This window comes from Ursus americanus, chromosome 2, assembly GCF_024610735.1.
Source record: "Ursus americanus isolate L20-20 chromosome 2, mUrsAme1.1.p, whole genome shotgun sequence".
Classification (NCBI taxonomy): Eukaryota; Metazoa; Chordata; class Mammalia; order Carnivora; family Ursidae; genus Ursus; species Ursus americanus.
Window position 1 is genome coordinate 3888952 of NC_142128.1, and position 25270 is coordinate 3914221.

General features: G+C 54.7%; 1 protein-coding gene across 3 annotated transcripts in view; it reads left to right on the forward strand.

The window, feature by feature from the left end:
* Positions 1-15909, forward strand: part of WIPI2 (WD repeat domain, phosphoinositide interacting 2) — a 35633-nt gene extending 19724 nt beyond the window's left edge. Inside the window, exons 3-13 of one of the 3 annotated variants that reach the window (XM_087867053.1) lie at positions 2145-2314; positions 3619-3715; positions 4128-4225; positions 4628-4720; positions 7821-7891; positions 10272-10379; positions 11256-11420; positions 12286-12393; positions 13124-13221; positions 13444-13534; positions 14519-15909. In XM_087867053.1, coding sequence (XP_087723179.1) covers positions 2145-2314; positions 3619-3715; positions 4128-4225; positions 4628-4720; positions 7821-7891; positions 10272-10379; positions 11256-11420; positions 12286-12393; positions 13124-13221; positions 13444-13505 — 1070 coding nt within the window. In that variant the 3' untranslated portion in view covers positions 13506-13534; positions 14519-15909. Of the gene's footprint in view, positions 1-2144; positions 2315-3618; positions 3716-4127; positions 4226-4627; positions 4721-7820; positions 7892-10271; positions 10380-11255; positions 11421-12285; positions 12394-13123; positions 13255-13443; positions 13535-14518 lie in introns of all 3 variants that reach the window. The other 2 variants (XM_045813269.2, XM_045813268.2) reach the window with 2 other exon arrangements.
* Positions 15910-25270: the final 9361 nt, after the last annotated feature.

The window sequence follows — 25270 nt, forward strand, 5'->3', positions numbered from 1 at the left end:
AGACTTGGGACAGTGAATGAGGAGCACCCTCGGTCCCCGGGCCTGAGCGGCCAGCCACCTTGCACAGCTGAGTTTGGTGGCCAGGAGCCCTCCCAGCATCTGCTGGTCCCGCGGGCCCACTGCTCACCAAGCAAGCTTCTGGTCATAATACAGTGTCTCTACCAGTTTCCGGGGGGAAGGGGCTGGTCAGAGAAAGCAAGTATTGGGCCCTGAAGGACATTCTCACTGCTCATGGTCAACATTCTGGCTTTGGATCGGTCTCATCTGAGGTTGGTCACCCTGGCGATTGAGCTCGGCCATGTGCCAGACGGCACCGCGAAGGCTAGAGACTGCTTATCGGTAAAGACGGAACACACATCCTGCCTGCTGTGGCAGCGGGACCTCTCTTGATCCTGCCCTTCAGTGGGGAGTCGGGTCCTAGAAGGGACTGGCCGCTCTTCTAAGATGCTGCCAGGCTGGGAGCTGCAGCCTGATGCCTGCTCTGTTTTTGTCAGGCTTAGCCTGCTGCCGTGGGAAGGAGCAGTTAGGGTTTCAGTAAAAGTGACTGTGAATCAGACACTTGATTCCATTCTAAGTAACAGCAAAATCCTATAGTTTTCCCCGCAGGCCTGTGTTATGTCACTTGGTACATACATGACTGTGGCCACCACCCACTATGTGAGTACCTAGTCGTGCTGAGCACATGAGGCTGTCACCTCTATGTTGAAATGACTGATACCAGGCATTTTCCTAGAAATAGTCTCTCCTTTTTAAAGATTTATTTATTTATTTATTTTAGAGAGCAAGCAGGGGGAGGGGCAGAGGGAGAGAGAGAATCTCAAGCAGACTCCTCACTGAGCATAGAACCTGATGTGGGGCTTGATCCCACGACCCTGAGATCCTGACCTGAGCCAAGAGTCAAGTGCTCAACTGACTGAGCCGTCAGACACCTCTAGAAATAGTTTTGTCTTAATAGAAGTTCCCTTGGAGCTGCTTCTTTCATTTTCTCTGTAGTTGGGTTTCTAAACTAACTTAAGCGTGTCTTTGTTACACCATTTAAATCCAGCAGCAGAGCCTAACGGGAAGGAATGCTTTTGAGTAACTTTGTATTTTGTCTTTCATGTGAGGTTTCCCATGAGTTTTCACATGAGGGCATCTGCTTTACGGTGGAAGCGTTGCCGAGGCTCCAGATAGCCGGCACTTCCAGGTCCCTGGGCTGGTCCTGTCTGGTCGTCTCCGTTCTGTGCCCCGCTGCGGTGCAGAGAGACAGGGTGCGGCCTCGGGTCGTCGTTGGATTGGTGGACGGGTGTGTGCTTGAGACACCCGCATAGGTGCGCCTCAGAGGCACAGACAGAGACAGGCCACGTGCGGAAGTCACATGCGTTGTTGCTGCTGTGTTTTTTCTACCATCCAGTCTTCTCTTTGCTTCTAGATCTGAGCTTACCAGGTATTTGCTACTAAACAAGGGCAGAAATAAAGATCGGGGACATGTGGGCACTTACTGGACATGGGTGGGTGTGAGGTAACACGTACGGAGGGTCTGTTGTGTCTGTTACTTCCTGTGCAATGTGCTGTGTGCGCTCGTTTTGAACTCGCCATCATGAGTAGGGGATGTCCCCACTTGAAGCGGGGAGCAGGGAGGTAACGGGTGGGAGTGCTACAGGCTGGTGTCGGCAACCCCTCCTAACAGTCACCTAGAGGAGCTGTGATCCCCATTTTACATACGAGGAAGGCAAGCCGTAGAAAGATCGAGTCTTGTAGAGATTATCCGGGGCCCGTGATTTGTCAGGTACCAGGGGGGGAGGGCCAGGACCGCAGGCACCAGCAGGGAAACAAGGCCTCTGTCCTCGTGGAGCTCACACTCCAGGGTGTGTATAAGGACCCGCACCCAGTGATCAGGATGATGTGAGAGAGGAACGAGGAGGGGGAGCAGGGAGCCCCGGAGAGCAGTCTGGCCGCGGCTCATAAGCGGTGTGTGTAGCCCCAGTCTGTCTGCCCCCAAGCTGACCTGCACACTCTGCCGTGTTCTGGGACCGTCCAGACAGCCACTGTGTAAGCCCGTTGTGCTCTGCTGGACACGCATGTCTACTTCGAAGTGCATTTGTGTGTGTGAGCGGATTGTACCTGTTGACATGAATACATACGCGTTGTTTTCCTCCTTTCAGCTGATACTGAAGATGTGTGCATTGTAGAAAGACTGTTTTCGAGCAGCTTAGTGGCCATCGTTAGCCTCAAAGCTCCCAGGAAGCTAAAAGTTTGCCACTTTAAGAAAGGCACCGAGATCTGCAACTACAGCTACTCGAATACCATACTGGCTGTGAAGCTGAACAGGCAGGTGAGTGACCCCCGACCCAGCCTGCCAGGGGCTCTGTCCGTGTCTCACTGTCCGGGGGGCTCTTGGCCGTCGCTGCCATTGCCGTTGCCCGCAGTGGTCCCCCTCCCTCAGCCCCGCACCGGGTCCCCCCACGCCCCCTCCCCGACTCAGCTCTGTTCTCTCGGCAGGTCGCTCACAGCACGCCGTCCCGTCCTCTCCGCCAGGTCACCTTTTCCTCACCCATCGAGACGCGAGCCGTAGCGTTTCTCTGTACACCTGTTTCCTCACGCGGCATGGTTTATTCACCACCTTTCCCTTTTATAGGTGTTCCTTTTAAAAAGCATCTCTTTCCTGTTTTCTTCTTATTTCTCTTTTAAACTGTTACTTTTAAGATGAAGGAATTACTCCTTTTTTTGTTTTCTCTTCCCCACACTCACAAGAGCGTCTGGCGCAGAGTACGGACTTGGTGGCTAGCGCTTGAGTTATTTCATGAGAGCACCTCGTGGCTTTTGCTTCCCCACAGAATGCAGCACCGCCCCTAAGCCCCTTCGGCTTCCCTGTGACAACCACGTATTCCACGCAGGGAAAGCTGATGCGGTTGCTGGATGCGGAACGCACGTCACTGCAGGGCGAGGGCGTCCGCAGTGTGCTGACCGGGCGGGGGGGTTGCGGGGGAGGCCTGCTGGGCTTGGTCTGCAAACCGAAGGACATGGTGACAGTAGGAAATTAAAAGACGTAACACGTTGAACGGTTTTTAAACTTAAAACATATACGTGTGTACTCACGCACCGACTGACATGGCGCTGCGTGCCTGCCAAGTTGTCTTCTTGCGTCAGCCATCCCTCGGTGCGCGCATCCTCTCTAAAGTGGAGTGTGGACTCAGACGCCTACACATAGCGTGAGTGCAGCATGAGCTTTGAGACTTCGGAAACCCCTAGGCTTTTACTTTCGTCTTGCCGTGCTTCATTCAACATGGGTTTTTGAAAGCAGCCGACCTTTGCAGACCTGTCCAAGGCGCTTGCTCTGATTTGCATGAGGGGAGGGGTGAGTCAAGCAAAAACAAACCGAAAACACAAACCATACCTTTCTTAACTATAGTTTTCCAGTTTCTGCAATAGTGCATTCAGTCGCTTGGTTTGAGGTCCTGGTGCAGTTGGCGGAAAGGGGAGCAGGTGCGGCCGGCTGTGGACACTCCCGAGTTGGTAGGGGAGGCGCTGCAGGAAAGCCGCTGGTCATGGCCAGCGTCCGCCGTGCCGCACGTGTCCAGTCCGCATGGTGTTCCGGCCTCTTGACGTTTGGTTTTCTGTGTCTTCTCTCTTTCCCAGAGGCTAATAGTGTGCCTGGAGGAGTCTCTGTATATACACAACATCCGGGACATGAAAGTCCTGCACACGATCCGGGAGACCCCCCCGAACCCTGCAGGTAAGCTCACGGTGGGAAGAAAGCCCACTTTTCTGATTCTGCCTCTTAAAGAGTAGCTGTTTTCTCCTTGTAGGTTCCACTGGGATAGCGAGCTATTGAAAGTATTGATCTTAAACCAAGCAAGCTACCCCCAGACCAGACCACAAATCATGGGTTTCGTCAGCCTCTAATTCTGAGGCTGCTGATCGGTTCCCACCAACGGCCTTCGGTCTGTTTTCATAGTCCTGCTGTCACCTGCGGAGCTGGTTTGGGGGGTGGCGCTCGAACCATCGGCACAGCAACTCCCACGGCTGTGTCTGAGCCCCTTTGCTTTCTCCGGTCTCTGTTAAGTGGATGCTAACTTGCGGGTAGCAACTAGACGGAAGCGCCTCTGGGCCTCACTGTCCGTGTTTGCCTCCGTGTGTTACCACAGGCTTGTGTGCGCTGTCCATACACAACGACAATGGCTACTTGGCGTACCCAGGCAGTGCCACCATCGGAGAGGTGCAGGTCTTCGACACCATGAACTTGGTGAGGCTCCTTTTGTACCGGGGTTCCTCTCGACTCCCGCTCTGTGCAACGAGCACCGTGGCCCCATGGGCGTCCACCTTTCCTTGGCTCAGCAGGGTCTGGGTGACCTCTGCCTGCAGATTTCTGCCCTTGCTCCCCCGGCGCTGAGCTTCTGGCCGTGTGGCTGTTTGGGGGAATGGCGAGAGCTCTAAAGACTTCATGGACAAGTGCTCTGCTTTCTGGAGGGTTTCGAGCAGCATTTACTCGGGCCCCTCCCCCAGTAATTCCGGTGCATGTGGTTCTCGTATTGACCGGGATGGGGTTTTGGTCGCAGCCACTAGGCACTGCAGCCGGATGACGATTGGCAGCGTGGGGTGTGGTCTCGCTGCGTGGCGGCCACGTCACGGTGGGTTTGCCTTTCAGAGAGCTGCGAACATGATCCCGGCTCACGACAGTCCTTTGGCGGCGCTGGCGTTTGACTCCAGTGGCACCAAGCTCGCCACTGCCTCGGAGAAGGTGCGTCTGCCGTGGCCGGTAGGAGACTCTTCCAGGGGGTTGGCACCCTGCTGCTCACACAGTCAAGGTACCAAACAAGTGTCTGTGCCGACTGGCTGCCCGAGAAGCACAGATCACAACTCTGCCCCCAGCAAGCTTCTCGGTGACACGCTAGCGTGTGCTGGGCCGCGGACATAATTCTGGCCAGGGCGGCTCTGAACACATTTCAGTATATTTCCTTTCCTTCTTTTTCTGTTATTTAGCAAAATTGTGATCATACCGTACGGGTAACTTACCATTCTCTTTCGCTCTGCATGAATTAGATCTCCCTAAGTTAAAAACCACTTCTAATGGCTGTACAATACTCAGTCACGGTTTACTTGAACGTTGCCCTTGGGGGACGTTTATATTGTTCCTGATAGTTAGGTTGCAATAATATAATAACATTTGGAACATAGGTGATTAAGAATATAGATAATTCTTACATACAAATCTTTTTCTGTTGATCTTTTTTCACTTGAGAGATTCCAGTGACTGGGCACCAAGGTGGCTCAGTCAGTGAAGCATCTGACTCTTGATTTCGGCTCAGGTCACGATCTCAGGGTCATGAGATCGAGCTCCGTATTGGGCTCCACACTGGGCGAGGAGCCTGCTTAGGATTCTCTCTCCCTCTACACCTCCGCGCCCACCCCCCAAAAAAAAGAAAGAGTCCAATGGACAAACTTTCTGGGTTAAAAGGATGTGGTCTTTTTAAAGTTCTCTCCACATAGGATAGAGTGACTTTGGCCTTCCCTCCAGCTTCCATGACAGCAAAGGGTCCTCACGCTCTTCCTAGTGTGGCTGCTACACCTTGTTCCTTTGCTGCCCTCTCGTCTCCATAATTCCCATTCTCTGGCCTTGCTCTTGACGATCCCGTTTGTTCTGGCTTATTCCTCCTCTCTGTAACCAGTACCAGCTTTTCACTTGTCTTGTTTTGCTTTGATGCTTTCTCGCTAAAAACCTAAAGTAGGGGCGCCTGGGTGGCACAGCGGTTAAGCGTCTGCCTTCGGCTCAGGGCGTGATCCCGGCGTTATGGGATCGAGCCCCACATCAGGCTCCTCCGCTATGAGCCTGCTTCTTCCTCTCCCACTCCCCCTGCTTGTGTTCCCTCTCTCGCTGGCCGTCTCTATCTCTGTCGGATAAATAAATAAAATCTTTAAAAAAAAAAAAAAAACCTAAAGTAGTTGCCTCTCCCCTTGGCCCAGCCAACCAAATAAGATCCGAGAAAAGTCCGCTCACCCGAACTTTCCTGCCTGGGTCTCTGTGCTTGACTCTCATAAGAATGGTACTGCTGTCTGTGGATCACTTAGTCCTCGGGAATACAGGTCCTTTACATTCATGACCCCATTCCATCTCCTCAGCAAGGTAAACACTTTCTCATTTCATACCAAGGGCTCAGAGACGTTAAATAATTTGCTGAGAGTCATCACGTTGGGCAGCGACAGAGGCTTGGACTCCCAGCCTGACTTTGCTTTTAAACACCACTGGCTGATGACACTGTTGCCCTGTCCATTTCTACTGAAGTGGCCCCCTTGGTTAATAGTCTCATCTCCATAGTTCTCATTAAGTCCTGGGAGCTCCCTAAAGCACTTTGTGGGATCTCAAGGCCATTAAAAATAGAACAACTTTTTTGTCCTGGGCCTTGAAGAACAATCTTTTGATTTGCTTTTAACCCCCCGGTGGCCTCCCCCATCCTGCTAGGTGCTGGGGCCATCCCTAGGTGCTTGCTTAATCCTGCTTTCAGGGAGCGCAGTCAGGCTGGGACCAACAGCCCTCTGCTAATTAGTATCATGCACCGTAATGCATTAAAAAAATCTCTAAGAAAATTGAGACTATAAAGGATCAAACCTTTGCCGTGGTTACTTTCGTATGTGATTGCGCTGTTTTTGCCCTTCCAATTCTCAAGGATTGCAGTTCATTTGGTATCCTTTTATCCAGAGAGAATCATTGCCTTTAAAAAACATTTTATTTTAAAGATTTAGCAAAAGAGAGAGAATGTATGTGTGCCCCCACGCAGGCGAGGGGTTGGGGGCGGGGGCGAGAGAGTCTGCAGCAGACTCCCCGCTGAGCACAGAGCCGGACTCTGGACTCTATCCCACAACCCTGAGATCATGACCTGAGCCGAAATCAAGAGTTGAACACTTAAGGGACTGAGCCACCCAAGCTCCCCTTTTAAGTAACATTTTAAAGAAAAGGAAAGTGTTCCTGGTGTTCCATAATTAGGTTGTTAATAGTCTGTTTGTTTATTTTTACTATTTATAAACACATCCGATGTTAACGGTTTTTATACTAAACAGTTTGAACCTTCCAAGATGTGTATGGTGTCAGGTTACACGTTGTTGAGTCTAGTTGAGTCGTTCTTCCTGCCCCATGAATTTGAAATACTGCCTGTTTCCAGGTTTTCCATTTTGTTCTAGGAGTCTCTTTGTTGTGCTGTTGTATTACTGTGGCTTGCTAGTTTTCTTTTAGCATTTCAATGTTGAAAGTCCCATTTGTGTTCACTTTCTTGGCTGTTCCCTCTGACTTACTGCCCCAGATGCCCACATCCAGGCTGTCCATCCACAAAGGCCCTGTTACTTTGGGGGAGGCAGGGACTCTAGCGGTTCCCGCACACCTCACCTCCACGCCGGGAAGTGCAGCGGCTCACTGCTCACTGCTGGACCCCTTTGTCTGGTCCCGAAGCTTCCCTAATCAGTAGCTCAGCCTGAAGTACAAGAAAGGATGCCAGGGGCCGGGGACCTGCCAGACCGCTGAGTTAGGTGGTGCCTCTCGACGAGCAGTCCGCATGTCAAGGGGTCATGTGTGTGAGGTGAAACGTCACATGACTTAGGAGAACTGGCGCTGTTGCACACGTGATGTCACGGCTGTTGGTGTTTGGGAGAAGCAGTGAGCCAGGGTGGCTCTATCTACAGAAAAGAGGAAACGTGCAGTAGGCGGTGGAAGCCGGAACGGTGTGCCGTGCCGCTGGTGCGCAGAGGATGTGCGGGGGCCCCTCGCGTTTCCTCCAGGGTCTGACGGGAAGGAGACAGGCTGGGTTTCCTCGGTTAAAATCCTTTTTTCTTTCCTTTTCCACCTGTCACAGGGGACCGTGATTAGGGTATTCTCCATTCCAGAGGGACAAAAACTCTTTGAGTTCCGGAGAGGAGTTAAGAGGTAAGATATGTAAGTCTTTGGAATTGATCTGGAGCTGGCATCCGGGGCTTCAGTTCTGTTTTCTCTGGGTCAACAAGTGGAGACGTAAAGCAGCCCTGGGAACCCCCATTTAAATGCATAAGTGCTTTCAACCCACCTGGATGTCGGGGGAGGCTTTGGAGTCCTCGCTTCTATAAAGCAGACTGGTTTTCCTTTGTGGTCCCACTGAACGAGAAGAAGTGGCCTGAGCAGGCCCTGTGGGGCCGCGTGGCTTCCTCCCCCTGCTCCGAGGTGGCAGGCCAGTGACTTACTGACCTGGCTGGCATGCTCCTGTCCCGCTCCTCTACCGTGAAGACTTGCACCAGCTCCCCCTCCAGCCCGTCACCACTTAACGTCCCTGTCCATCCGTACACCTTGCCGGCTCTGTACTTAGCCCTCTCTTCCTTGATGCCCGCTCGGGAGGAAGGAACATCCATCCTGTTGAGGCCTGGATCCCCTGCCACAGGACTGGTTTGAGGGGGTCTGGTCCCCATTCCCAAGGGGCAGCTGAGGGTACCCACCTCAGGGCGGGAACTGGGCCAGGAAGGGTTCCAGGACCGCCCCCACCTCTGGGGACCTGGCACCGTGTCACCGCTCCCTCTCGTCCTCGGGGTCCTTCCCACAGACGGCACATGCGTGCTTTAGGGTCCTGTCTCCAAATGCCCCAGCCCTTCCCCATCACTGCCTCCTGTGTTTCTTTCCTTGTTTCCGTGGTGTTCCATAGACCACCCCACTCTGGACTTGTCGTCCTTTACTGCTCCCGTATTTCCTCTTCCCGTATCTTTCTTCTGCCTGGAGTCTCTCTCCTGTTCCGTGTAGTCCCACAGGCCCCTACACCGTCTTGTCTGTGTGCTGGTGACTCGTCACCTGTATGTGTAGCCCGGGCTGCTCTCCTGAGCTCTTTCCTGATGCTGGCTCTCCAGCGACCAGCCAGAATGTGCCCCCGTCTGCCCATCGTCGCTCCCCTGCTACTGTCGTTGACCCAGCAGCTGAATCAGAGGGGCTCCACACTGGTTCCTTCCTTCCTTCCAGTCAGGTAGCAGGGGTGTCGGTGCCCCGGGTCAGTCCCACCGACCCCCATCTCCTCGGCACCCCTGCCTGCCCAGTTTGGATCGCCACTGTCTGACCTCTCCTGCGCCTTGTCTCTGCTGTTGGCCCCCTCGGTCTGTTCTTCAGACCGTGGCCTGGTTGCTCTTTGGGGGTGTCTGCACAATCAGAGCACACCCCTGTGTGGAGCCTTCAGGGCCCACCTGCCACCGGTAGGGCTAACTCCAGAGCGCTCAGCCCTGGTCTTTAAGCCCGGCCTCCTGCACCCTGCTTTTTCAGCTCTGTCTTCCCTGTCGCTCCCAGCTCCGGCCACACTGAACAGGGGTTCCGCCAAGGAGTGATCTCTCTGCACGGGGTCTCCTGTGCTGGTGTCGCAGCCATGACCGGGCCAACTCCTGAGCTGTTGACGTCTGAGTCGAATGTCTGTGCCTCAGGGAGCCCCTCCCGACCCTCTCGTGGAAACCCCCCTTCCCCCCCCGCCCCCCGTGCTCCTCTGGCTCGCCTGCGCGCAGCACCTTTACCGTCCGCACTCACACCTCACTGTGAGCGCCGTCCCTGATTTATCCCGAGCTCTGTACAGTCAGGGCAAAATGTGCCTTGTCCTTGTAGGGCTGTGAGGAGATGCACGTTTATTGGGGGCTTTGGGATTTTTACGGTGATTTTTAAGATCAACTGTAGAGTCTTAGCATGTTGAAAGTTTTCAGGGTTGTCCGTTTGCTTTCTTGCATGTTAAGAATTGCTGTAATTTAAATTATTGGATTTTCTTTTACTGCCCTTAGTGCTGTAAATCCAGCCTAATTTGGCCAAAAATGGTTTAATGAAGCCCTGACTCCCTTTGCTATTTGGAATTTCAAAGAAAATTGGCTAAGAAAATATTAAAGAATTGCTCTTAACTTGGCATTACCTTTAAAACATTTTCCTTTCTTCAGAAAAATTTTTGAAAAGATGTCTGGAGGGGCGCCTGGGTGACTCAGTTGGTTAGGCGTCTGTCTTTGGCTCAGGTCATGATCTCAGGGTCCTGGGAGCGAGCCCCAAGCTGGGCTCTCTGCTCGGCGGGGAGCCTGCCCCTCCCTCTCCCACTGCCCCTCCTCCCTGCTTGCTCGCTCTCTCTCTCTCACTCTCAAATAAATAAAATCTTTAAAAAACAAAGGCAAAGAAAAGATGTCTGGAGAGGAATAAGAAAGACACCAGTAGACTCGAGTATGCCTGTGCTGGGAACCTCTCTGACCTTGAAAGCCCTGGAGAAAGGCTGCTAGTCGCCGGCACCAGGGCTTGTGGGCGACCGCGTAACCCCGGCCCCTCCGCTCGCCCCCAGGTGTGTGAGCATCTGCTCCTTGGCCTTCAGCATGGACAGCATGTTCCTGTCCGCGTCCAGCAACACTGAGACTGTGCATATCTTCAAACTCGAGACTGTGAAAGAAAAGTGAGTTGCAAAGACACATTCGTTTTAGAAAACACAAGGCCCTTCTCCACTGACTGGAGGAGAACAGCAGCACAGACACTGTCCTGCCCATAGTCCTTTTTACCTGTAAAGACCTTGGAGCTGGCCCTACAGTCAGCGTCGCCAGATCCGGGCTCGGCAGGGACATGGCCTTCCCTGGAAAATGAAGCCGGGGGTGGGGGGGCGGTGAGGAGGTACATCCTGGGGTCCCTGCACCTGTCCAGTCGTCGCTCCGCCCAGACCCACGGAAGCACTTAAGGGTAGTCGCCCCCTCGGAGTGAGTGCTGGCTCCAGGCTGCCCACAGGCGGCTTCCGTTTTTAAAGCAGTTGATTGAAATTGTGTGAGGGATGTACAAGGTGAAGGGCTGGTTCTTTTCTTAAATTTTAACAAGGCCGACTAGGATGGGTACTGTTGGTTTGCTGTCTTATTCAGAGGAACATTTAAGATGACTTAATATATGCAAAATGAATAACAACAGAAACGGGCTCGGGGAACGATTTGAGATTGTACTTACAAGGTATTTGGAGACTTCCTATTCAAAAGATCTGGGGCGGGAGGGGTGGATCATGAATTTGGCCCTGTACGTCCTCACATTTGCTGCAGAGTTGGTGGGGGGGGCGCTGAGCATCTGCCCTACTTGGGAGAGCACCCAGGAGCAACCCTCACGGGCCTCCTCGGACCCTTCCCAGAAGACGCACCTCCAGTGCTCCCCGGCTCTCATTCTCGGCACCCCTTTTCCCTGCAGTACGGGGAAGTCCTCTTCAAGTTTCAGGGCTGATACTTGCTCCTGTGAGTGGGACCTGGTCGTTCTGGTGAAGGGTCCCCCATTACACAGCTGATGACGGTTCCTCCCCTAGACCTCAGGAGGAGCCCACCACCTGGACCGGGTACTTCGGGAAGGTACTCATGGCTTCCACCAGCTACTTGCCCTCCCAAGTAACAGAAATGTTCAACCAGGGCAGAGCCTTTGCCACAGTCCGCCTGCCTTTCTGTGGCCACAAGAACATCTGCTCCCTGGCCACGTGAGTAAGGACGGGGTTGCCTCTCTCCCATTTGCCGATGTCTGTCCAGTGGGGAGCCTGGTCGCAGAGCCCCGAAGACGGTGGTGCTAGGGGTCGGCTGGGTTTCTCCCGGTTCAGGAACGACCCACAGACTTAGGCCTTTGACTTGGTGGAGGTGGAGGGAACCCCCCCCCAAGTGCCTCTTGACCGTTACTAGACCCGAATGATTCATCTGCAGTGTTCTGATCCAGAAAGTCTTCCCCTGTTCGTTGGGATGTTTATAACGGCAATGAAAAACACCGTCAGTCAGAACTGTAGGACGTCGGCAGTATTTAACCCTTTGGGGCCTGCAGAACCGACTAGTTAACGTAGGTGGGGGCTGTCGGTGTCGCTCTGGAGTACGGCCTCAACACACGTGGCGGCTCGCGAGCCTCGTGGGATTGTCCGAAGTACAGCCGTGCAGGAAAGTACGGTCTGGAAAATCCTGTGATGGCACATCTCTGTGATTCCGTGAATTTTAGAAATGTTATTTTACATCCTTTCTGTGCAGCTAATAACTCAGGTGAAAAAACTTACGAAAATACCTACCCTTAGTCATAGAGAAGCCGTGAGACTGATTTCACGCGCACCTGTTCTCCTGTGGGCTTCGGTGTTTATTCACACGAAGTCCCCCTCAGCCTCGATGCTGCGGCCCCAAGCAGCACAGCGGGTGCGATCTTTCTCCTGACCCGTATATAGTACATCGGGCGCGCGGAACTAGCTCTGTGCTCGTATGGGGTGGGGGTGGGTCTTCTTCCCGCTCTGCCGAAGGCAGGGCTGCTGGTATGATGAGATCGTTGTCTGCGAGTTGCGGTCCTAGAATGTGGCTCCATTTTGTTCTCGCTAGAATTCAGAAGATTCCTCGGCTACTGGTGGGAGCTTCTGACGGGTACTTGTACATGTACAACCTGGACCCCCAGGAGGGGGGCGAGTGCACCCTGATGAAGCAGCACAAGTAAGTGGGCCTCGCGCCGGCCATCTCCTCAAAAGCCAGTGGCACAGAGGGACGCATCCAGCGGAGCTGGCCTGTGCTGGGAGGCCTCACTCGCACACGCTCCCGCTGTCCCGCACCTCTGCTGGCGTCCTGTTCACGGCCTGGGCACAGATTGGACAGGTGGCTGGCACGGGACAGGGTGGACGGAGGCGGGAACTTAGCACATTGCAGGAAAGGGGTGATGCTCTTGGTGCCCTCCCCAGGGTGGTGCGCGCTCCCGGAGTGCCTGCTGTCTCACTGTGACATGTAGGTGTCCTCTTTGAAAGGAAGGCATTAGTATTTGTTCATTGGGAAGTAGTGCCGCTTTGATTTTGGTTTTGCTTCTTTAAAGCTATCCAGAAATTCTCTAAAAATGATACTATAATACTATAATTATAACGGGTGAAAGTGGATGCGTTTTTTTTAATAGTGAATTGTGTTTCTGATCCTTAGTCTTACAAAAGTAAGATTATCTCAGTGGTGTCACTTCTTTTCATCAGACTTCCCATGTGCACATCTTGGTGACACTCCAGGTGACCAGACGCACGGGGTTGAGCTTACAGTGAGCCCAGCACAAGGAGCGCACACGCGCACCCACCTGGCGCGGCCTCTTGCCTTTGCTGTGGCACGTCTGGCCCCACGGGCCCCCGAGGCGGTGTGGGCAGGACCCCCGACCTGCCTCGGGGTTTCCGTGTTTCTCTGCTTCCTCCAGGTTGGATGGCAGCATGGAGACGACCAATGAAATCTTAGACTCAGCCTCTCACGACTGCCCCTTAGTGACCCAGACCTACAACGCAGCTGTCGCCACAGGTACTCACGTGCCTTCGTCTCCGACCAGACTCGGTAAGGGCTGTGCCGTGGCCGGGAGGGTCCCTGATGCCAGGCCCTCCCGCTGCGGCCCGTGCTTGGCGCTCTTCCCTGAGCAGCACGGCCCACCTGCCGCTTTCCCTCGGGCAGGGGACAGGTAGGCTCAGAGGCGAGCTCTTGTCAGCTGGGGCTTTCAGGCTGAATTCGTTTTCTTCATTTTTGAAGGAAAAATAGTCACGATGGCTCAGGCTGCTTCAGGTACACGTGGCTGGCCGCCTCTTGGCTGAAATATGACCCTGAATTCTGACATCGCCAGGCAGGTGTCCTTGGTCTTGTGTCCTCATTCAGTGAGCATGGGTGGGACATCCCCTCAGCTCTCGGGTCCCGGGAGGACAGCATTGTAGGCCTGCATTCGGGGGCCCTCCTGCCGCGGGAGCTGGGAGGTCGGCATGCAGACAGATGAGGCCATCCAGCCATCCCCCCCCTTTCGCCCCCCAGTCAGCTTGACCTCAGGTCGGCGATCCTGTAGATTTGCTCACACAGAAGACTGTATGTGCTCATCGTGACTCTGAGAGGAAGTGGCCCTTTCAGGTGAAGCACTGAACGTCCGGTGTCGAGCGTCCGGCATCACCAATTCGAGAGCTATCCCCATCCTCCATGTTCACTGAGGAAAATTTGTGGCCTGTCAGTCGGGAAGCCCCTATTTACTGTGCAGCCATTTTTTTGACATTTATGAATTTTGGAAAATAAAAGACTTCATCTTGAGCTGCCCAAGGCCACAAAAAGCTTGTAGTCGGAGAGGGATCCCAGTTCAGTCTTAGTGTGCACTGCAGCCTGTAGCTGTCCAGGTCTGGCCCCTGCAGCTGCCGGACCCTGCCTGCCAGCCTTCCTGCCTCCCTGCCTCACAGCCTCACAGTCTCTCTGCCTCTCAGCCTCCCTGCCTCACAGCCTCCCTGCCTCTCAGCCTTCCTGCCTTACAACCTCCCTGCCTCTCTCCCAACCAGCCTCCCTGCCTCTCAGCCTCCCTGCCAACCAGCCTCCCAGCCTCCCTGCCTCTCAGCCTCCCTGCCAACCAGCCTCCCAGCCTCCCTGCCTCACAGCCTCACAGTCTCCCTGCCTCTCAGCCTCCCTGCCAACCAGCCTCCCTGCCTCTCAGCCTCCCTGCCTCACAGCCTCCCTGCCTTACAGCCTCCCTGCGTCTCAGCCTCCCTGCCTCACAGCCTCACAGCCTCCCTGCCTCACAGCCTCTCAGCCTCCCTGCCTCCCAGCCCCTGAGCATGGCTGTGCTATCTCTTTGCAGCCTATGCAGATGAGCTGGGAGCAGTGGGCGGCGCATGTCTGGAAGAGGAGGCCAGCGCTCTGCGGCTGGAGGAGGACAGTGAGCATCCTCCTATGATTCTTCGGACGGACTGAACTTGACCTGTGAACTCTGACCCCCGAAGCAGAGAACACTGGCTTGATGGAGGACTTTGTGTTATGCTGCTATGAACTTTGACCTGAGTAGGGGAGAGGATGGCAGAGACTTAAAAAGAAAAAAAAAAAAAAAAGATTGTAGCTGTAGTCTCATTCCATACTGTTGAGAAATACATCGTTTTCACTTCAGTGGCTTTTAATCCTGCTTAGGAATCTTAGCTTTTTGTTTGTTTTCTCTTTTTGCCAAAATTAACTGTTTGGTGAAGCCCTTGAAACCTCGCTTTGCATGCATGAATGTGCCAAGCCAGCATAGGAGAACTAGAAGCCACTTGATAACAACTGCAGTTGCTTGGTTTTTAAAACCTGTATATAAGGAGGAGCGTACGTGGGGAGGAGGTGGCATCGTGCAGAGCGGTTCTGGGTGTCGAGGCGGGTTCTGCTCGGGTGGGTCCAAGAGCCCCCTCTGGGCTTGCCAGGCTGGGGGCCTTCAGCCATGGAAAGGGTTTCTCTCTCTCCAGAACCCCTCCTGGGCCCTTTTCCCCCATTTTATTTTGTTAATTAAATTCTTTCCAAATTGGATTATTCTGGGATTTCTTGCTTGCCGGACTTTATTTCTGGCCTTATTTTTCATGTGGGTGTTGGAGGAGAGGGGTTCTTTCTGCTATTAGAAATCTTCCTTTAGGACAGCACGTGAACTGGAAGGAACACCTCAGAAGGCCAGAGCAAAGGAAAGTGGTCTCATTTGTGTAACTAAATTATCTGGTCTTTAATTTTCCTGTTGAATAACTGGGAGGGGTGTTTGTTTTTAGGGAATTTTGTAGCTATTCCCTGTACCCGTGGAGCACAGAATTAGAGTGTGGAGGGCACCCAAACTGCCCTCTGACCTTGAGCTCCGCCGTCTGTCAGGGGCTCTTCTCACCTGCGTCAGAAATACTAGAGGTAGAAGCGGGGGGGGGGGGGGCGGGAGGCGGGAGGTTGGCTCTGAGCACCTGCTTTACGGGGTGATATGTGCCTTTTCTATTTTAATCTTACAGAATTGTTCAGCAAATTGACGTGAGATTGTGGTCACAGGTCCTAGTGTTAGCCCAGCTCCCCTTTTCGTTTTTACAGAATTACACAACCGCAGATACCTCGAACTCTGCATTCCAGACCAACACATCTAGCAGTCCAAGTTTTGAGGCAATTCGAGTGGAGGTAATGGTGTAAAAGATCGTTATAGAGGCTTTGGAACGGTGACAGTTAAGGACAGAAGTAAAAAAAAAAAAAAAAAAGTGAAAATACTGGACCTGCCCTCCCTTTTCCCTTTGTCGGGCTTCCGAACAAAGGAGGGCCGAGTATCCGTTCTGGGTTGTGCTGGTCGTGGCAGTCGTGTGGCCGGGAGAAGGGAGGGGCGGGCGTCCGTGGCGAGGACAGTACACTCCACGTGCCCGACCTCGAGGTCAGCCCGCACTCCTGGCGCTGCGTGTCCAGCAGTCGGGTTAGGCAGAAGCCTCGGTGCAGAGGGCACCCAGAGTAAATCCTGAGTGCGGCGGAAATCTCTAGAAGCGCTGCTTATGGCAGCAACGAGGTGCTGTGCTAGTCGGAAGTGAAGCAGTCTAGACTGGACTCTGCGGCTGGCACTGCCTGCCACCTGATGAGCTGTGACCCTCCGTCCCTGGTGTGAGATGGCGCGCATCGGCTGAGCCCCGAGCAAGGATGCTCCTAACCCGAGGACTCACGGGGGCCGCCTGGGCCTGGAAGGTCCTCTCTCCCCCTCCGGAGCAAGGCCTCGGACTCCGTGTCTTCAGTGGCGCAGTTGGCCGGGGCAAGTGTTCACGGGAAAGTCAGTGTCAAAGGCGTGCATGGCATATGTGGGGCCCTGAGCCAGGGCCTCCTGATGACCAAACAGAGAACGGCCTTTCCTGTTCGTGTTCAGTATGGCCGATCTTGGCGTCTGTGTGTTGGCTTCCACGCTCGTGGCGATGTGGGGAGTCAGATCTGCTCTGTGGTTTCTCCTGGCAGAGGTCGTGTCTTCGTCTGTCGTGGGACCCTTCCCTGGCAGCCACCATCTCCTCCACGGTAGGACGGGCGGTTCAAAAAGGTGGCCTGAGCGGCTTGTGACCGTCGCCCCTGCCCTGCCCGAGGGAGCCCCGTTGTGCCTGGGCATCAGTGGGCCTGAGACGTGTGTAGGGGATGCGGGAAAGGAGAGAACCTGGGGAAGCCGCGAGATGCTCGTTAGCAGAACTCTTGCCGCCGGGCTCGAAGCTCAGCCAGAAAGGCTCCTCAGCCGCCCCCGACGTGGCACTGATTTGCTCAACCCCACACCGTACACCAGTGTTAACTTTGTCATAATGTTCCAAGCTCCCGAAAGAATCACGGGATAGGAAACAAAACCCAGACACTTCTTCATAGACCCGTGTGGATTGGGACCAAACCCTTCGTGTTTTCTCAAGCCGTGGAAGCCACAGCTAGATTGAAGCTGGAGTAGAAAACACCTGCATGCAGCTGCTGATTCTAGCACCTTCTGGTGGCGTGGCCTGGGTGGGCCCCATGGGGGCCTGGGTCTCCTGTGCTGGACCGCAGGACGATCCCTGCCTGGCGGGCTGTGGGCACCCAGTAAACCCTGAAACAGACACTGGTCTTACGGAATGAAACCAACGGTGTTTCTTCAGCTCTTATTTCTGAATACTAAGCTGGTTGGAAAGGTAAAACAAGCACCACGTAAGTATACGGCACCGTTGAGGTCACGTGACTCCCGTTCATCCCTGCCTTTCTATCTCCCGGGTTCCAGGGCCCCTGAGCAGCTGCCCGCGTGGGTCTTGGGCAGAGGGGTGGGGAGACGTGCCTCCAGAGCACTGCCGGGCCACGGTCGCCCCCAAGCAGAGCCCCTTCCGCCAGCGCGGGACACCAGCTCCCCTGGAGCGGCCAGCCCGCCCTCTACCCGCCAAGGACGGAGTTCCCAGGCTTTGCCTACGGACAGATCCGTTTGGGGAGCAGACGGAAAAATGGGGGTCACATACGGAAAGACTAGGCGTGCTCAGGTCACAGCTTCGCAGAGGGAAACGGGGCGGTCGGCGGCGGGAGCGGCGTTCCAGGCCCCACGCTGCTGTCCTTGGCGGCCTCTGTAATCATTAGCAGCAGCACGGAGCTGTGCGTGGGCCATGCTGGTTTGGTCTGTGTGTCCCCTGCCCTAAACGTCTGGAGGTCCCATCCTTTGCATGCAGGGAGTGACAGGAGCTCTCATTTAAAATGTCTTTGTGACACTAGCTAGCACAGCTGAAAATCCAAATACGTTTTTTTACAAGTGTACTTAATTCTTAAGGGGGACAGGTCGAGAGCTTGTGGTTTGGGTTCTGCGGTGTCGGAGACATAAAAAGAAAGTGCATTCAAGCCGTGGATATTCTGTTTGGGAGGAGAGCTTTGTATAGAATTCTCTTTTGTGAACAACTGATTTCTTACTGAAAATATATAACAATAGCTCATTGCCAGGCAGAGCTCACTGATGTATATTTTAGTTCCCACCCAGGTCCTAACCCTTGGCCCGTATTGTACCTTTTCATTCTGTGGATTTTGTGAAGCACAAAAGAAAATTGGGTTTGAGGCATGGCCAGCCCCTCTTATCCGTCCCTGGAATCAAACCAGGAAAGTCTTTAATTTGGAAAAATTAAATCCTTTTAAAGCTCAGAATTTAAAGGGACTGTTTTGATACGTCCTCTCCATATTGTTTCATTCTTTACTGAGTTGTGATTTAATGATATTCGTTCTTACATTTCCTTTTCAGATGAACCTGTTGTATGTGCTGCCGGTGTATATGGGGTGGGGGGTGTGGGTGTGCGTGTGCACACGCATGTGTGCGCCATGAGTAAATGTGCTTACGGGTTACATTCCAGACCCAAGCAGACTGGACATCCCACTGCTGTTCGCATTTTACAGCTGTGGTATCCTTTTCTTTCCCCCACTGCTTCATTCCTTACTCCCAGGCTGTACGTCCCTTTGTACCATACTTCAGTGCACTGTGATTCTTCCTAGAATATTATGGCAAAGTAGCAGAATCCTGAAGTCCGACTGAAATCTTATAAAGGTTTTCATCCAGAATTGATTTTTGTCCTTTGTGAACTAAATGATAACACTTCTTTCTACCAGTATTCTTGGCCTCATCGGAAGGATTTCCCTCAGGACGCTGCATCTCACGGGGTGGGTGGGGTTAGGCAGGTGCGGGCTGTCCGTGTGGAGGCCGCTGGGAGGCCCTGCCGGCCGAGGCTCTGCTGGGGGAGACGCTGGCCTGCCGGCGATGGGGGGGCTGCGGGCGGGGGGAACACAGGCGCTCCGCACGTTGCAGCCTCGGCTCGACTGACTTCAGGTGCAGCTGGTCTGGCCGCTTGTTAGAAGCCCGTCCTTCTGAGCCCCGCTGCGCCCCACGGCTCCCTCTAGGTTGGAGGACTTGTCCCTTTTACATCAAAGGCTCAGACGCGTCTGGTTCGCGTTCTGCCTCTGAGAAGCCTGCAGTGCCCTCAGCAGGTGACTTTCCGAAGCCGTTGGGATCATGTCCCTGCTGCCGGTCTCACGCTGGCCGCCCTGTTCGAGGACACGGACGCAGCATTTAATTTTTCAGGGAGACACACAAGACTCCTTAAGTCTTTCCATGTGCTCATTTTGGTTCCTGTTTTTTATAGAGAGCATTTGTGATTTTGTTTTTCCTGCTGTATTTTTCTTAGTGGATTAACGTAAGGATGTACTTGGGCTCCCTTAGAGCAACCAGGCGTTTTTTCTCCAGGGGGCGTGAGGCGGGGTGGCCGGGACAGCAGGACAGCGGGGCTTCCTGCCACCCTTTGTGTCCCTGGAGGAGGCCCCCTTGACCTCCCTCATTTGACCTTCCCCAAGCTAGTTGGAGTCTGCCAGACCCAGGACACGAGCCGGTTCCAACAAGTCCACAGGGCAGTAATGCCCAGCGGGGGGCCGGCGCAGTGCGAACGGGTCCTCGAACGCGTGTCCTAAGGGGCCGGTGCTGCGGGGCACAAGGCACCTGAAGCAAGAAGGTAACGTGCATATTAAACAGAGGGCGTTCTAAGGTCCGACCCCCTTTTGAAATGATGCCTTGAGGACGCCTGGTTCCAACCCGAGCGCCAGCTCTAAAGCAAGCCCTTAAGTAAAATTAGTGAAACCCTTGGAAGTTCCTCCCTGCCGCCCTTGTCACCACTGCGGCAGCTGTGGTCGTGGGGACTAATCGTGTTAGGGGCTTTTAAATTGAGCACTTGCTTCCATTGACATGACGCCCCAGCTGCCGGGGTCCCTGGCTCCCCCAGGGCTGGGCTTGCTCTGCCAGTGTCCTCCCAGAGAGGAAGTGCCCATCAGGTTGGTGTAGTCCCTGGCGAGGCGCTGCAAGGGGAACGGGTTTGGGAGGTCACGGGAGCAGATCCCACAGGGCTCTGTCCCTGCTGGCCGTGCTTTCCAAGGGGACCTTCCCTCTCGTCCCCTCCGTCCACAGGGTCGTGAGAGGTGGGAACAGGTCACCGTTAGCGTGCTGGTTTTGAACTTCAATGTGACTTCCCTGTTGGGCTTTGAGGGTTTGGACCTTCCAGCTTACTCTGGCGGGGCGGGGTCCATGGTTGCTGGGCTCTTTCTAAATAAAAATTGCAAATCTATTTAAAAATCAAAACCTCTCGTTCCGGTTTACAATTACGCTGCAGTGACCGACTCATCTTTGGAAACCCTGAAGGTAAGGTTTTCCTAATGGGGTGGACGACTGTCCTGCTTCAGCCTGAGATGCCACACTCCTGTGATGATGCTGTTGGTCCCTTCCCTCCTCCCTCCAGTGAGGGTGGGCCAGACGTTCTCCCACCCGCTCCACAGCTGATGACCCGTGGGGAGGAGCCACCGGACAGGGGCTGCAACTCCACGGGGATGGGTGCCCTGGGCTATCTCCCTCTTTTTCTTAGCTGCTAGGTTGGGCGGGCATTTGTGAGGTGCAGGCCTAGAGGCCCTGCTTCCCAGGCCCAGGACGCAGGAGGCCTGCTGGCCAGTGCTGGGAGGGGGAGCTCCCCCTGCCCCCTGCCCGGGGAGTGGGGTGCGGTGGTCCCTGGCAGGGGCAGATGGGGGGGCTCCTCCTGCGTGAAGCACATCCCAGCTGCTCTGTGTTCAAAGGTAAACATGGGTAAGAGTTTTCTGAAGGTAAACACAGAGGCTCAGTGTGGACAACTCTGAAAAAATCGGGATGGACAAAGAGGACAAAGGTTACCTGCACCCCCGCCCTGAGCTAAAGCAGGATGAACATTTTGGTGTGTTTCCTTCCAGCTTCTTCTCTAACAGGTCATTTTATAAGTTGATTTCATAAATCAGTATGCAGCTCTGCGGCGACATCGTGTTCTCCCTCAATGATTAACAGGGGCCTTCTCTTTACAGTTCCCAACCTGGCATCTGCTCTCGGACAAAGGATTTTGAGGGGGGGGGGCGCAGAGGTCACCTAGAACTGATGGCTGCTGAGTGAAGGGCACGCGGGGCGTTCAAGAGGCGTAAGATCACAGACAGAAGGTTTGAACCAAGTCTCCAGCAAGACGAGGATGTGCGGAGGAGCGATAGAAATGTAGTCTCACCCAGCTCCGGAGGCTGCAGGTCCCAGGTCGGGGTGCTGGCAAATTCCATGTCTGGTTCACAGACCACATCTCGCTGTGTCCTCACCGGGTGGGAGGGCCGGGGGGCGCTGCGGGTCTCCCTCTTAGAAGAACACTACCCCCACGCACCAGGGCTTCACCCCAGAGTTAGGATCTGACCTTCCACCCACAGCGGGGTGTGACTCCTGTGTGTGCAGGTGTGCATTTGTGTGTGTCTGGTGTCGGGAAGGTCGCCTCCAATGTCCCGGCCACCAGGACTCTTCCGGCTTCTCGTGGGCAGTCGGACGTGGGGCCAGGCAGGTCCTCCGTACTTGTCAGGCTTGTTTGAAGGGGCACGTGTGCTGGGTCTGCCCTCTCATCCCGCCTCAGGCCTAGAGGGATGTTTCCGCTCTCTGAGCGCCCCGGCCGCGCACCCACAGCCCCCTCCACTCAGAGGCTCTCCTTGCAGCCCGCACCCTCCTCCAATACAGAGCATTCACTTACGATCCTCGAATACGCACCAGGTCTGTGAACGGGTGGAAGGAGCGCAAAGGCTCTTCGCTGGGTGTTGCAGATCGCCACGCTATCCCCGAGGATATATTTAGATCAGGACGTGTACATACATTTTTCTCTTGGGTTTTAAGGAAATTCCCGTGTGTCCTCGTGGCCGGGTCGTTCTCCGTCGTGTGAAAGTGAGGTCGCTCGTTTACACCTCCTCCCGTGGGTGGACGTGTGGTCGTCTCCCGTTTGTGGCTGTTACAGCATCCCTGCAGACGTCCTTGTATACATGTCTCCCGGGCCACTCGTGCGGGTTCTTTCTTACCTAGGAGTGGGGTTGCGGGGGCTCGAAGCAGGTCATTGTCGGTTGGCGCCCTGCAGTCTGGCTGGACCCCGCCGCTCGCGCCTGGCCCCGTGGCTCCCTGGGCCAGAATCACGGCGCCGGCCCGGCCCCGCCCTCCCCTCGTGGCTGCCCGGGCTTCCGGGCAGCATGGCGGCCTGCTGGTGGTCCGCTGGAGCCCGGCTTCCAAGAGCCAGCGCGGAACTGCCAGGTTTCTTTCAAACGCACGAACAAAACCTGGTACCTTGTCACTTTGACTTCATTCTGCCCAGAACAGGTGAGAGGGTCAGGACAGGCACGAGGGAGGGAAACCAGCTCTGCTGTTGATGCGCAGCTGCAGGGGTGCGGGCACCCGCAGGCGGGGAGGGGCGATGGCCTTCGTGCTTGGAGACCACCCCAGGATTGGACCAGCTTTCGCTTCCCCTCGCAGCCTGCGAGGACTCCGTTCCGTTCGTGTCTTCCCCAGCCCATGGGACGCTGATCGTCTTGCTCTCATGGGTGTCTCTACAGCCGAGAGGAGGCGCACGCCCGGCACCCCGCGCCCGGAGTCCACGGCGGGAGAGCTGAATTCGGGGCCCCGTGGGCCGTGGAGAGGGGCCCGCCCCACGCTCCCGGCCCCACGGCTCTGCTGGCTGGGAACCCAGAGCTCTGTGCAGTCGCGTGGGGGCTGTCTTCTGGGGGGTTCTATTTGCATAAGCCGGGGGAGAGCTTGGCTGCCAGAGAGCTCTGAGCAAAGGTTCGCAATAGCAACACACATGCTCTGAAGAGCTTAAAATAAAACCTGGTAAAGAAACAGGCCAGTGAAGAGAAGATGTGGTTACCCAGCTGTCACTTAACACTCACCCTCGGCCGCGTTTGCCTGTGTTCCACCCCATCACGGACTAGATGGAGGATTCGCCCTGGAAAGGAGACGCCGGAGCGCCCACGGGGGAGGCAGGCGCCGTGCTTTCTGCTCCATCGATGGAAAGCCTGCCATGGAAGTCTGTGTGGGTCGGTAGGGAAACGTGGAGGGTTCTAGCAACAGAAATGAACTTGGTGGACGCAGAACCACCCCCACTCCGGCTAAAAACGCAAATGCATGATGGGGCTCGAAAGAAAGAAGGGGAAATTCTCAGGTGGAGAAACTAAAGGCAGACCAGTGAGATCAGGTCAGGGCCCAGGTGCCCGGGGTGGGGACCCCAGATCCAGACCACAGCGTGGGGCTGGACCCTGATTCTCTCTGAGATGGCAGCAGGGACAGAGACAGCCGCAAACACAAGTCACTGCCCTGCTGGCAAAAAGGAACAGGACAGCCCTGGCCACTGGCCCTGGAGAGGACCCAGGACGCGTGCCGTGTGCCCCAGGCGGGGGCGGTGTGGGGAAGGCTTGGGGAACGGGGATGGAATTTCTGTCTGGAATGGTGGAAGGTTCTGGAATTAGTGAAGGTCACACAACATTGTGCACACGTGTACCGAACGCCACTGCACTCCACGCTTAAAAATGGCTAAAATAGGAAATTTTATAGTATGTATATTTTACCACAATTAAAAGCAAAATAAAAAATACTGGAAAGGAGGAGGTGGATTTTCGTTATCTGCAAATAATATGATCGTCTCCCTGGAAAACCCAAGAAAACCCATAAAAAACCCATGAGAATGTGTCCAGATCACAAAAGAATGCTCAGTTAGGTGTCTGGTTATGAAAGCCACAGAAATCAAGTCTTCTGCACCAGTAACAGTGAGACAAATACAGCGGTGAGGGAGGGCCAACAGGAGATCACGCCCCGCCCTAGCGGAGATCTAGGACGCGAATAACGCACTTAATGAAATGACGAGTCTACACCAGGAGCTACCCAAGTAACACTTGCTGAATGAATGAGCCATGACCCATTTTCCCAAAGAGATGAAAAAGAAATGAGTAAAAAAAAAAAAAAAAAAAAAAAAAAAAAAAGATGTATTATGTTTTAGGGGGAAAAAAACCCGATGAGCAAAGACATTGATAAGCCTGTTGGTGAATATGAAGACCTAGGGACTCAACAGAAAAATAAAAACAGTAATAATGGCTTGTGTGGGACGTTAAAATGATGTCCGTTACCTACCGATAGAACACTGGACATCAGTAAGGACAGATGACCATCTCCGCGAACGCAGAAGGAAGGGTCTGTAGGTGTCCTTATACTTATTTTGTAAGACTGATGTTTTTAAAATAAAGAGTGGGAAAATTTATGAAGCATCTGGGGAAATGCAAGCACTGACGGTCCGTGCCACGCCGTTAAGGAAACACTGTTCACTTTTCTTACCATTATCACGGTATTGTGATGGTTTGCAAAAGTGCCCTCTTTTAGACGTATAACCTGAAACACATTCGGATAACATAGGATATCAGATTTTCGGAGTCTGTGATGGGAAAGAAGGGAGAACTTCCAGCTGTGCTCCCGCCTCGGACTGAGATGCACACAGGCCTAACGAGCAGGTCTGGGCTCCAAGTCACGCAGCCGGCCTCCTCCGTCCCGGGAGCCTCCTGCCAGTGCGTCCCGGGGGAGAGCCCGGCTCTCCTGGCACTCCCCCTGCCTCGCAGGGCCCGCTCCTCCCACCTGGGCCCAGCGGGACCCCTCCTGCCCATCGCTGAATGCTTTGCTTCCTCCCTCCTGAGCCACTGCCTCAGTCCCCCGGGCGGGTGGTGGCAAAGCCGGGGCCGGGCCCCTGGCCCCTGTGCTCCTGGGCCGCGCGCCCCAGCGGGCTCCGAGGGCAGAGGCTGTCCTCAAATACACAGCACACGTTCATTTTCTTCCTCTGAGGCGGAACTCAAGAACCTCTCCCTGACGTCAGGGGCCCTTCGAGAGTCTGTAAGAGCCACTTACCGAGAAACCTCGCACTCGCCCGGCTGTGAGGCCTGCGCTCCAAGAGCCTGTGATTTCATCAGGCGTGAAGTGTTTGCAGGAAGATTAGGCCACTCCAGGGGGCGACGCCCAGCGGTGGGACAGCGCTTTCTGGGTCCTCATCATGGGAGCCGCCCGGGAGAGGCTGCGGGGGATGCCACCCAGGCGCCCAGGGAGGGGACCTGGCCACACCGCCCCTGAGGCCCCCAGGCCTCCAACCCTCCCCTGAGCCACACTGGGAACCAGTCACCCAGGAAGCTGCCTCCAGCTAGGTCTCCAGGGTCTGAGACGCCCATTCCCTCCCCGCCCTCCTCCAGGCGGCCCTCTGGAAGGTACGATTTCTCACCGCCTCTGAAATCTCAGAAGAAATTACTTCCG